Source organism: Hemitrygon akajei, chromosome 31, assembly GCF_048418815.1.
Source record: "Hemitrygon akajei chromosome 31, sHemAka1.3, whole genome shotgun sequence".
In the NCBI taxonomy this organism is placed as follows: Eukaryota; Metazoa; Chordata; class Chondrichthyes; order Myliobatiformes; family Dasyatidae; genus Hemitrygon; species Hemitrygon akajei.
Genome location: NC_133154.1, coordinates 16284518 through 16297912, shown reverse-complemented (window position 1 = coordinate 16297912; position 13395 = coordinate 16284518). Strand labels below are relative to the sequence as shown.

Here is a 13395-nt window from a genome sequence, read left to right as displayed (position 1 = left end):
CAATAGCACAAACGACAACAAAAAAATGAGTGAAAAACACAGAATATAAAACACAAAATCGAAATTCCAGGGACTTTTCAGTTCAGCTCAGGGTTCGTTATCTGCAGATTGCCCCAGTTCAAAATTACCCAAAATACCAACAAAAGAAGGAGCGATCAAACACTGGAAACACATCATAATGTAAACCCCAGAGTCCGGCTCACAAACTGCTTCAATTAAACTTTGCTCCAGCATTGTTCTCCAAAAGCATCAAGGGAGAGAGCGATCATTCGAACCTTCCTTCTGGAGCAATGAATGAGAGGGAGGGAGAGAGACTGTCACATGCAGATACCTTCCTCTGCCAGCAGCGAGCAAGAGGCTGGTAGATGGCGCAGAGCACCCCTTCGCCTTTGCCTTCTGCACTTGCCTTGATGATTTCAATCTTTCTCAACACTTTAATCAGTGAGAAACGAAGTTGATTGTGGGCTCGCGACCTGTCTCCAGGCTTCTTAGCCTTCAGGCTGCACGCTTTGCTCGAAGGCTCACGGAACCCTCTTGGGGACGGCAAAGTGCCAGATTGCTCAATCAACCAGAAAACACACCATCGAAATATGGATCGTAGGCACTGAACAGTAGGTCACAGGCTCCAACAGTAGCAGTACTACATTTCAAAGAAAAATAAGGCACAAAGGCAGTAGTTTTTGTGAACTGTCTGGAGGATGTTGCCCTTGGTAGCATTGTTCCTTGGCGCCATCTTCTTCTGCCTTCAGTGAAATTTTCAATTTTGTTTTCAATGAGATGGGTAATAATGGTTTTGGGATAGTGTAGAATATTGCATTGGGGGGAAGGTCATGTGTAAGATGTTAGCATCCTGAGAGTCAGAAAGGGAAGTTTCGTGATTCATTCCTTTGCCACAATGGGAACAGTGGAGCACTGGGACAGGCCATTCAGCCCACAGTATCTGTACCTAACACAATGCCAAATTCCTTCTGCCTGCGCATGATCCACAGCCCTCCATTCCCTGTCGCTTAAACCTAGTCATATCGGCTTCTATTACTACACTTTGCAACTCATTCCAGGAATCAACCACTCTCGGTGTTTATTTAAAATGAAACTTGCCTTGCATATCTTATTTAAACTCCCCCCACCCCACCCTCACCCACTTGAATGCATGTCTTCTAATATTTGACATCTACCCTGAGGGAAAAGATCCTGAGTGTCTACCCTATTTATATCTCTCATAATTTTACGAATTTCTATCAGCCTCCGATGCTCTAGAGAAAGCAAACCCAAGTTTGTCCAACTGCTTCTATTAGCACCTACTCTCTAATCCTTGTGAACTATTTCTGCACCCTTTCCAAAACAACCACATTCAGTATCAGGGTGACCACAATATTCAAACTAGTTAACTCAAAGGTTATAGGTGGCAGAAGTCTTTTCCATGAAGGGACATTCTGAAGGATAATATCGAGAGGTCAGCAATAGTTCATAAATGGAATAATTTAATTTATTTTGTGCCATAGAGCGACACTGCTATGTGAATTAAACCAAAGCAGGAAAGAGATCAGCAAGATTAGCCACCAGTGAAAGAAAAAGTAGTTCTCTAGCTGAGATTGAGCACATCGACAGGGAATACTGCCACAAGGAAGCAGCATCCTTCATCAAGGATCCCCACCATTCAGGCCATGCTCTCCGTGCTGCTGCCATCGGGAAGGAGGTACAGGAGCCTTTGATCCCACACCACCAATTTCGTTAACAGTTATTATCCTTCAACCAGCAAGCTGCTGAACTAGTGTGGATAATTTCACTCACCTCAACAGTGAGCTGATCTCACATCTCACAACCTTTCAAGGTCTCCAAACTCATGTTCTCAGTATTGTTTATTTATTTATGTATTTAAGGATTTTGTACAATTTGTCTTTTTTTGCATATTGGTGTTTGTCAGTCTTTGTGTGTTGTTTTTCCATTGATTCTATTGTATTTCTTCTACTGTGAATGCCTACAAGAAAATGAATCTGAAGGTAGTACTTAGAACTTTTGGTACTGGAGTGAAGTTGTGGAAACCTCTGGGTTATTCCATGAATTGCCAGCAGAGGGCACATCCAGTGGTTTTTCAAACCTTTGGCAAAAACAGGAAATACAGGTGTGATGAGACAATGTTCTATCTGATTTTACAATTCAAAAGGAATTTCTCAACAGTTATCAAATGTTGTAATAGTCTTGAACAAATTACTGGGTGTTTATGATATTTCTCAGATTTCTAAATGTATCAATCTCATTGTTTTGTGATAGTTTGTGTGCCGTGGATTCTTTTACAGAGGATCAGTGTCTACACCATATTGTGGAACACCTCTGCGGAAACAAGGAATGTTCCAGTTTGTATACTCAATGTAGAATAGTCGGAAAGTTGAGACGTTCCTACCTGCCAAAGTGTTGAGAAAATCTGAAGAATAGCACAATCAATCCCTTTAAAAAATAAAGAATTGTTTTTAAAATTTACACAGATCTTTTGGTATCAGTTCTGGCAATTCACCTTTCTAGTCCATGGCACGTAACCCTCCATAACCCACTTTTCTGGATTGAACTCCATCTGTTAATTCCTAGCTCAGTTTTGGATTCTACCAATGACAACCTTCTACTCTATCCACAACACCATCAACTTTTGTGTCATCTGCTAACTTACTAACCCACTATTCTACTTCTTCATCCAAGTCACTTTTAAAAATCACGAAGAGCTGGGGTCCCAGAACAGATCCCAGTGGAACACCATTGGTCATGGACCTTCAGGTAGAATACATTCTACGATCATCCTCTACCCTCTGGACAAGCCAATTCTGAATCTATGCAGCCAAGTTTCCCTGGATCCCATGCCTTCTGACTTTCTGAATGAGCAGACTGTGAAGAACCTTGTTGAACACCTTACTAAAATCCATACATCCACATTCACTGCTCTACCTTCATTAACTTGTTTTGTCACTTCCTCGAATTTAATCAGACCCGTGAGGCTTGGCCTACCCTCACAGAACCATGCTGACTATCCCTAATGAGACAATGCATCTCCAAATGCTTGTAAATACTGTCTCTAAGAATTCTCTCCAGTAGTTTGCCATGGTTTAAGACTGGTCTGTAATTCCCAAGATTATCCCTATTACCTTTTTTGAACAAAGGAATAACTTTTGCCATCCTCCAATCACTTGGTACTACTCCTATGGCTAGTGAGGATGTAAAGATCATCATCAAAAGCGCAGCAATCTTCCTTCTCTTCCCGTAGTAACCCCGGGATACCCCGTCTGTACCCTGTCCGGCCCTGGGGGCTTAATTATTCAGGACGGATGAAGGGTCTCTGCCCAAAATGTAGACTTAGGATCTGTGTGTTCTGTCACTTGTGTTCAGTTAGAAGCAGGAGTAGGTCATCTGGCGCATTGAGTCTGCTCTGCCATTCAATAAGGCTATATATGGAAAAATCTGAGTTGTTTGAAATGTTGTGGAATATTGGTAGCTCGGGTTGGCTGTTTGGAAGTTTGGTTGATTGCAGAGCTCGGCAGGCGTTTCAGCTCCAGTCAGTGCGTATTTGAGGGTGTGCTCTTATGATTGCTTCTCAATTGGAGCCAAAATGCCATCCAAAATGCATTTTGCCAAGCTTGGCGATCAACCAAACTTCCAAAAACTGAGTGGTTCTTCAGGCCACTTCAGAGGGCAGTAAGAGCCAGCAGATGGGTGTGACACTGTAGAGCAGGGGTTCCCAATGTTTTAAATGCCTTGGACCCTTACCATTAACTGAGGGATCTGTGGACTCCAAGTTGGGAAACCTTGCTGTAGAGCCATCTGTTACAGGTGATGATTTCAGACCGAAATGCCAGTAGAATTTTATTTCTAGGCTTTTAGACTTCCATGCTGAGACTCCAATGACATTGACTAGTGAATTTTTCCTCTTGGAACAGTGCAGAAGTATTCTTAATTGTAATTACATCCCTTATTAATACAAAAGAAGTTAACTCTGTTAACTTTTTATCTTTTGAAAGTGCTAATTCTATTCTAAATTGCAGATCTTTGAATATCTTATCTGGCTCAACATTCTTCACATTGTTGAAACTCAACAGTGAGTGCTAACAGTTCTCATAACAATGAGCTTCCACCTGCCCGTGAATGGAAGCAAGCATTTTAGCAAGATTCTCTCCTGCATCATTTCAAACCCTCTTTCCTTCCACTCATGAGGAAAATGTAGTTTCTTTCTCTCCACGTCTGCAGTACAGGTGCTTGTTATGCTCAGTGTGTTACCTGACTGATTGGTAATGCAGATTAAGGATGCAAGCTAACGATATTTTTTTATACCTGATATGGATGAATTAATTTAGTGAGTGAACTTGTTAAATAATCTTCCAAAACCTTTGGAATCTATTGATGCAAAGTGACAACTTCAAGTTAAGTTTGTTATACCTGTCATTTCATTCTGTTGTGCAACTACTTCTGATGGTTAATGATGGTATCTTCGTATTACCTGTTTGCAGTCCTTCTCATTACAAATGCTTTTTTTTTTGTTTTTCAGACTATTCCTGAAGTGGACCCAGCAGTGTCACAGAATTCAGTTCCAGCACAGGCACAGTCAGCAGTGTTCCCTGTCTCTGAACAACCCATTCCGGTAGCATCAACTGAAGGTGCAATTACTCCTTCCCTTGAGCAGGTAAAATGCAATGCTGTATACTTCATGGCTACATGTCTTACCCCTGCTGTCCCAGAACGGAACATGATTAGATGGTATTGCTGCCTTGCAGATCCAACGACTTGCATTTGATCCTGAACTCTCTTGCTGTCTGTGTGGACTTTGTGCATTCTTCCTGCGTCCACATGGGTTTTCCTTAGGTGCTCTGGTTCCTTCCTACATTCTAAAGATATCTCTACTGCCTGTTATGCCACTGGCGTTTAGAGCAGCAATGAAGGTCCTCCATCTCTGGCAGGGTTCAGGGTTTCCTTCATTGTCCAGTAGCTTGGTTTTCACTACTGTCAGTCACGCAAGTTGTGGAGGAGACTCAGGAATACCGTCACACTCGGATGTAGAAGGATTCTTCATTGCTTTTTTGTTTTACCAGTCAGGGTTGTTAGCCCTGAACTGAACCCCAAACCTGGAGGACCGTTGGCCCACTCTTAGCCTTTGACCTGTTTGGCACGGGTCAAGGGCTAAAGCATAAAGCCCTGACTCCAGCCAACAATGCTCTCCGGGTCATTGAGACACACAAGCCTCTAAACCACAACAAGGTTGGAGTCCTCTTGGAGGACATCCTAAAGATATAGTTGGTTAATTTGCTACTTAGGTTAGCCCTAGTGTAGATGTGTGATTTTAAAAAAAAAGTTGAAAGCGTGCTGATGAGCGTATGAGGCAGAATTGATTTTGGGGAGATAGGGCTGCTGGGTTTCATCTGAGAGCAGACCTTCTGGGCTGAATAGTCTCCTGTGTTGTAAGTCAACAATTGGTAAATTGGCATGTTAATTGTTACATGCACCAAGGTACAGTAGAAAAAACTTCTGTTTTGCATGCCGTCCATGCAGGATGGATCATTTCTTTAAATCAGTACGCTGAGGTTCTACAAGGGATAAGTAATGATATATGTAGACTAAAATGTTATAGTTATAAGGAAAGTACAGGCAGACAATAAGGTGCAGGGTCATGATGAGGTAGTTTGTGAGGTCGAGCCCATCTAATCATGCAAGGGAACCATTATAACAGTGGGACAGAAGCTGTCTTGTGGTATGTGCATTCTGGTTTCTTTATCTTCTCTCCATTGGGAGGGAGGAGAAAGAGAGTGTATGTTGGTGCTAGGCTCTTTAATTATGTTGACTGCTTTACCAAGGAGTATAATTGTGACAATTTTTGGGTTGGATTTCTTCATTCCCGAAATTTGATTGTTAATGAAGAGATTCAACCCAACCACCAGGCATCTGATGAGATTTCTGCATCAGATATCCACCACACAAAGTCATTACTTGTGCATCTATCCATTTCCACCAGTATTATTTTCCAGGCTGTGACCTCGCTCACACAGTTTGCAATGTTAATCTCCGCTCCCAACCCAACACCACAAGACCAAAGAGAGCATCAACCACTTCAGCCACGGATGTCTCTTTCTAACATCTCCCTTCATGCACAGCATTCATCCCCTCCCCTAAAAGGGCCCAATATTTGGCCAGCCAACTCTATCACCCCCATGACTCCAGATTGCAGTTGGGCCATGTATTTCTGGCTTGTCACTTCCATCTCACCATGAGGCCCCGTCATGGCCACTGACTGTTGGATCTCAGCCCGCTTTCTCCCACCTTTCTTTCTGTCTCTCTGTTGCTAGCCTCAGTCATATGAATTCTTCTAGTCAAAAGTTGCCCTCCACAAAATACCCACACTTGAACTTCCCCAGAGAGCAGGGGTTCCCAACCTGGGGTCCATGGGCCCCTTACTTAATGGTATTGGTCCATGGCATAAAAAATGGTTGGGAGCCCCTTCCCTGGAAGTGCAGCATTTTCTCCATGGTTTTGTTCCTCCACATCTGGTCTCTGCCAAATGAACTCTTCAACATGCTTTCAACACACACAAAATGCTGGAGGAACTCAGCAGGTCAGGCAGCATCCATGCAAAAGGGTAAACAGTCGACGTTTCGGGCCGAGACCCTTCATCAGGACTGGAAAGAGAGATGAGAAGTCAGAGTAAGAAGGGTGGGGGAGGGGAGGCAGAATTACAGGGTGGTAGGTGATAGATGCAAAGAGTAAGAGGGCCGCAGAGATCATGGGGGGAGAGCAGTGAAAGAGTGTATCATTGAATCCTGTCAAAGAACTCCTCAGCATGTCAGTTTCTCCACTTCAGTCTTCCTGCTCATTTTTTCGGTAGCAACCACATTAATTCAATGATTACAATGACAACTGCTATTTCCATTGGCAAGAGTAGGTTGTTAGAAGGAAGAAAAGGCTGTTCAGCTCCTCCTCTTTGCTCCAGAATTTAATAACGTTATGGTGGATCTTTTGCCTCTGTGGTTTTCCTGCCCTACTTAGTGTAGTTTTTTTTTTCTGTGTTGCTTTTTAAGTAGTTTAGTCTAGTTTTTGTACTGTGTCATGTAACACCATGGTCCCGAAAAAATGTCTCATTTTTACAGTGTACTGTACCAGCAGTTATGGTCGAAATGACAATAAAAGTGACTTCACTTGACTAATGACAAAATCCCTTAACATCTCAGTCTCTTGAAAATTATGGAACATATTCAAGACAGTCTACGCAGACATCTTAGATAGATTCACTACCCTTCGTCTTGGTGTTAAATAGCCAAACCCTTACTATGAGGCTGTATGACTCAACTCCTGGCAGCCTGTCCACCCACCCCACCCCCTTGTTTCCAGATTTTCTGGTATCTCAGTTGGGAGTTGTTGTGTCTGTACAACTACATGTCAGATAAATAAAAGTACGCATTCAGAGGTGGTTAACTTGTATATTCACTTTGCAGAGTCAGCAACAAATCAATGTTCATGTGCGAGTTATCAGTTAATAATTAGTGCTAAGGGGAGTTATTGCTCTAAAAGAAATAGATCCAAACACTACAAGGAGTTAACATCAATTTTTCACCTCCCCGGTAGACCTGCAAGAAAGTTGTATGTTTCAGTAAGATCACTCCTTGTTCTCCCAAACTGAAGGCTATAGGTCACTCCGTTTTATCCCTCTTCATGTGGTAAAATCATTATCCCAGGAAACATTGAAGTTCTATCACAAGTCTATCCTTTCAGGTAGCAAAACCAAACCTACATAAAGAAGTCTAGAATAAATGAAATTAATGAAATTGCAGGACCTAATAATGCAAAGTTTAAAAACAGAAAAAGCTAGTAAGTCTTGTGGCATGTGCAAAAAGAACAGAGAGAAAGAGTTCAGCAGGCCAGGCAGCATCGATGGAAAAGTGTAAACGACATTTTGGGCCGAGATTCTTCATCAGGACCCTTCATTAGTCCTGATGAAGGGTCTTGGCCCGAAACAAAAACTATTTACTCTTTTCTACAGATGCTGCCCGGCCTGCTGAGTTCCTCCAGCGTTTTGTGTAGCTTGGATTTCCGCCATTTACAGATTTTCTCTTGTTTGAGAGAGACGGAGTTAATGTTTCAACTTTTGAAGTGTTCCAGATGCTGCTTGACCTGCATTTTGTGCTTTTTAATACCACAGAATTCTAGCTGCGGTCAAACCAGAGTCCTATATAATTGGAGCAAGATGTTTCTGCTCTTGTATCTGCCTTTCTAATTGCCTGCTGTTCCTGAAAATTAATTGTAATCAATTTGTGTACAGATGTTCCAGCTCCCTCTGAAAACCAGTAACTTCCAGACTCTTGCCATCTTCAAAAAAAACTTCTTTTTTTCCCCCCATTAAGATGAATGAAAATGCTGTGTTCTCCCCCCCACGTTTTATTAAATTTGCTATATACACAGAGTGGCTACTTTATCAGTTACACCTGTTTGCCTGCTTGTTAATGCACGTATCTAATCAGCCAATCAAGGACAGCCACTCAGTGCTTAAAAGCATGTGGCCATGGTCAAAAGTTCAGTTCAGCCCAAACATCAGAATGGGGAATAACTGTGATTTAAGTGACTTTGACTGTGGAATGATTGTTGGTGCCAGATGGGGTGGCTTGAGTGTCTCAGAAACTGCTGATCTCTTTGGATTTTCATGCACAACAGTCTCTAGAGCTTACAGAGACTGGCGCAAAAAAACAAATCATCCAGTGAGCAGCAGTTCTTTGGGCGAAAACACCTGGTTAATAAGAGAGGTCAGAAGAGAATGGCCAGATTGGTTCAAGCTGACAGGAAGGCAACTAACTCAAATAATCATATGTTACAACAGCAGTGTGCAGAAATGCTTCTCTGAACACACATGTTGAACCTTGAAGTGGATGGGCTACAACAGCAGAAGACCACACTGAGGCCCACTCCTGTACCTAATTAAATGGCTGCTGAGCGGATATCCTCACCATTTACTGAAAACACGTTGATGCTCCTTACAGTTCGCTCTGCCACCCAGTTTTGTTTCATCAGCAAACTTGAATATTTTACATCTGATCCCCTCATCCAAATCTTCGATGTAGATTGTGAGCAGTTGCACATTCAGTTATTGACATCCTCTCAACCTGAAAAGGACACCTATTCCTTCAGTTAATGTCAAATTCATATTGGTATTACTCTCAATCTTGTACTCTCTAATTGTGTTTAATAACCTCACTGAAGAACTTCTGAAACTCCCACTACCCAACATTAACTGGCTTGTCCTTAATTTTTCTGCTGAGTACCACTTCAAAAAAAAAACTGTCATACATAATAAATGTCATAATTATTAGCTGTCATACATTTTCTCTTTCCTATATCAGTTTTGACTCTTTCCAATCCTGTTATTATTTTTCAAATGCCTGTTTACCACTTCCTTAATAATAGGCTCTAGTTTTTAATGATTTATTTTTACCTTTTTTTCTGTCCCTTTCTTTAAATAATGTAGAAACATTTGGAGGAATAAACCATAGAATTTTGGAAAATTAAATTAATATATCTCCATTGTTCCCTCCTTCAAACCTTGGTTCTTAGAATCTATTACTTTCTATTTCCAATAATTTCTCCAATACAAATTTTCATGCATAGCTGAGGTGCAAGATAACTGGAGGGCCGTAAATGTAAAACCTGTATTTGAGAAGGACAAGCTTAGTAATTACATGTTGGTGTGTTTAAGGAAATTGTTGGAAAAAAGTTAGAATAAAAGAGTTGACCTGCTTTTAGCGAGGCAGAGATTATTCAAAGATAGTGAACATGGTTTTAAGTAGCAGTCCTATTTGATTTGATTACCTCCGGAAGATTTCATTGTCTATGAGAGTAGTTGGCTTGAGAAAGTCTGATCACCTGGCTGTACTTCTACTCCCTGAGTATAGGCAGAGACTGAAGACCGCAGCACCGGTAGAGAAGGTCAAGAAGGTATGGACAGGGGAGAAGCAGGAGCGCTTACAGGACTGTTTTGAGTCAGTGGATTGGATTATATTCAACAATTCATCTTTGAATATGAATGAGTATGCCACAGTTGTCACTGACACCATTAAAACCTGTGTAGATGAGTGTGTGCCTACAAGAACATACTGTACGTACCTGAATCAAAAGCCATTGATGAACCAGGAGATTTGTAGTCTGCTTGAGCACTAGATTTGTGACATTCAAGACTGGTGATCCAGGACGATATAAAAAGGTCAGGTATGACTTACGGAGGGCTATCTCAAGAGCAGAAGAACAGTTCCATTGAAGTTAAAGACAGAATTGGATGCGCAGCAACTCTGGCAGGGTTTGCAGGCCATTACTTCCTCCTAAATGAAACTCAACATCGTGAATGGTAGTGATGCTTTACTCCCAAATGAACTCAACACCTTTTATGTATGCTTTGAAAGGGAGAATAAAACTACAGCTACGAGGATCCCTACAGCACACAGTAACCCTGTGGTCTCTCTCAGAGGCCGACGTCAGAACGCCTTTCAAGTGGGTGAACCCTTGCAAAGCAACAGGCCCCCAGTGGTTTGGGCTCTGAAAACCAGTGCCAAGCAACTGGCGGGTGTATTCAAAGACATTTTCAATCTTTCATTGCTATAGTCGGAAGTTCCCACCTGCCTTAAAAAGGCAACAATCATACCAGTGCTGAAGAAGAGCAGAGTGATCTACGGTAATGATGTGGTTAGAGAGGTAGGTTATGGTTAGAGTCAACTTCTGCCTTGGCATGGTCTTGGACCCACTGCAATTTGCCTGTCGCCACAATAAGCCTACAGTGGTTGCAATCTCAATGGCTTTACACGTGGCCTTGGCTCACCTGGGTAATACTAATACTTAGCAACACACACACAATGCTGGAAGAACTCAGCAGGTCAGGCAGCATCTATGCAAATAAATAAACAATCGATGTTTTGAGTCAAGACCCTTCTCTCGGCTCGAAATGTCAACTGTTTATATATACACCGTAATTTACAGATTTTATTATTACTGATTTGACTTTATTACTTGCATCCTTTTTATGCACGAGTAAAAATCTTTACGTTAAGTCTCTGTCTAAATGTGCAATGTGCAATTTATAGTAATTTATAATATATAGTATGTACAACAGGATAACATATAACAATATGACATAGAAATACAATTGTATCAGCATGAATTAATCTGTCTGATGGCCTGGTGGAAGAAACTGTCCTGGAGCCTGTTGGTCCTGGCTTTTATGTTGCGGTACTGTTTCCCAGAAGGTAGCAGCTGGAACAGTTTGTGGTTGGGGTGACTTGGGCCCCCAATGATCCTTTTAACACACCTGTCTTTGTAAATATCCTGAATAGTGCATTGCAATGTACTGCTGCTTAACAACAAATTCCGTGACATATCCCAGTGAAATTAAACCTGATTCTGATTAATATGGATTGTCATGATTTTTATCTCAGGATAGGGGAGTCTAAAACCAGAAGGCATAAATTTAGGGTGAGAGGGAAATTATTTTAAAAGGGAAAAAGAGGCAAGTTTTCCATAGAGTGCAGTGAATATATGGAATAAGCTTTCAGAGGAAATGGTAGAGCTAGTTAAGTAACAACATCTGAAAGACATTTGGCCAGGTACATGGATGGGGAAGATTTAGTGCAGGGGTTCCTAATCTGGGGTCCGTGGGCCCCTTGGTTAATGGTATGAGTCCATGGCATAAAAAAGGTTGGAAACTCCTAGTTTAGAGGGATAGGAACCAAATACAAGCCAATGGACTAACTCTGGAATACATCTTTATTGGCATGGATAGGTTGGGCCAAAGGTCTGTTTCTGTGCGATACAACTCTGACTCTGTGGCAGTCAATGTCTGGTTCATTGGCCTTGAATTTTAAATGCTTTCTGTTTTACAGGTCGCAAAACTGCGGAGTGAACTGGATATTGTTAATGGTAATGTCAAAGTGATGTCTGAAATGCTGACTGAGATGGTCCCAGGTCAAGAAGATCCCTCTGACCTTGAGCTACTACAGGTGAAACAGTAATCTGAAATTAAAATAGGCCATTCAGCATCATGCTTTTGTAATGCCACTCAGTTAGGTTATGGCTTTCAAAATTCGTATACCCAGTTTGCTTGTTTGTTAATTGAAATGAAATGGTGTTGGGCCAGGTGCAAGGATGGTGAAATAAATCTTTGGCCAGTTGCAAAGTTGATGTACTTTATCTCTTTGTCAACTAGCAATGACACCCCAGCTCCATGCCTCTTAAACGTTGTCCAATTAATTTTACCTTTCTCTCTTTTACTGCCTGTTAAGCTGTTGGTGTTTCGGGTAGCAGTGTAGTTCCTCTACCTCTGCCTGTTCTTGGCCATCTTTTTTATTGTGCCAAAAGTTGTTCAGGGTTCTCAGTCGCACAGATGTAGAAGAATTATTTATTACTGTTTCCGTTACAATCTTTTTGACCAGTCAGGGTTGTTATCCCTGAGCTGAACCCCCGAACCTGGAGATAGGTGGACCACTACCATTGACCTGTTTGGCATGGGTGACCCTACCAAGAGCAAAAGCATAAAGCCTTGACTCCAGACAACATAGCTCTTCATGTCATTGAGGCACGCAAGCCTCCAAACCACGACAAGGTGGTGGTCCTCTTGGAGGACCTTTTCTCTTTATTGCCCTCTTTCTTAGTTCCTCAAAATTTCAGGTAATTGAATATTTCTGTCATCCATCCTTGATACTTTGGCTTCAAAGTTTCATTTACTCTTATCACTTTTTAATTATTGGTAGTTTAAACCATAAACTTTAAGCTACTTTACAAATGTCCAGACTGTAATGTCCAGTGTGAGACTTTTTGCATCAGTTTAAGTTATCGTGCTACTAAGTTTTTACATTTAAGATTGTGTTTTATCACACCCCATTCACGTTCTGGACCTGTGATTAATTAAAGCTTGGAGGAGGACTTGACTGGAAACTAACACTGAAAATACTGAAGCACTCGGCTCCATTTTCCTTTCTCACCCACCCTTTTCTTCACCCCACCACTCTATCTTGCTTACTGAGCACTATTCAAAAGAAAAATGAGGCATTCCCCAATGGCACACTAGGTTTATTGAGAACACAGTTCAGCCAAATAGACTAGCCGATTCCTGGGTTCGATTCTTCCGCCTTGTTAACTTGAGTGAGGAGGAGGACAATCAAAGTTGCATCTAAATCAGGGTTCAAAGCTTCATTTATTATCAAAGAATACAATGTGAAATTTTTCTTCTCAGAGAAAAGAAAGGTGGTGTAATCATCAATCCCACAAATCCCCTCTCCCCGCACAAAAAAATCGAACAAAAATGGAACAGGCACATCAAACCCAGATCCCTCATCCTTCACAAAAAAAATGAACAAAATGGAACCAGCACAAAGAACCCCAAATCCCCCTCCCTGCACAAAA

At 41.6% G+C, this 13395-nt stretch overlaps 1 protein-coding gene across 5 annotated transcripts in view; it reads left to right on the top strand.

The window, feature by feature from the left end:
• The window catches only part of tom1 (target of myb1 membrane trafficking protein), a 101986-nt gene that overhangs the window by 51939 nt on the left and 36652 nt on the right, over nucleotides 1-13395 (top strand). For all 5 annotated transcript variants that reach the window (XM_073033990.1, XM_073033987.1, XM_073033985.1 and 2 more), the window contains exons 6-7: nucleotides 4526-4660; nucleotides 11877-11993. In XM_073033990.1, coding sequence (XP_072890091.1) covers nucleotides 4526-4660; nucleotides 11877-11993 — 252 coding nt within the window. The remainder of the gene's footprint in view (nucleotides 1-4525; nucleotides 4661-11876; nucleotides 11994-13395) is intronic.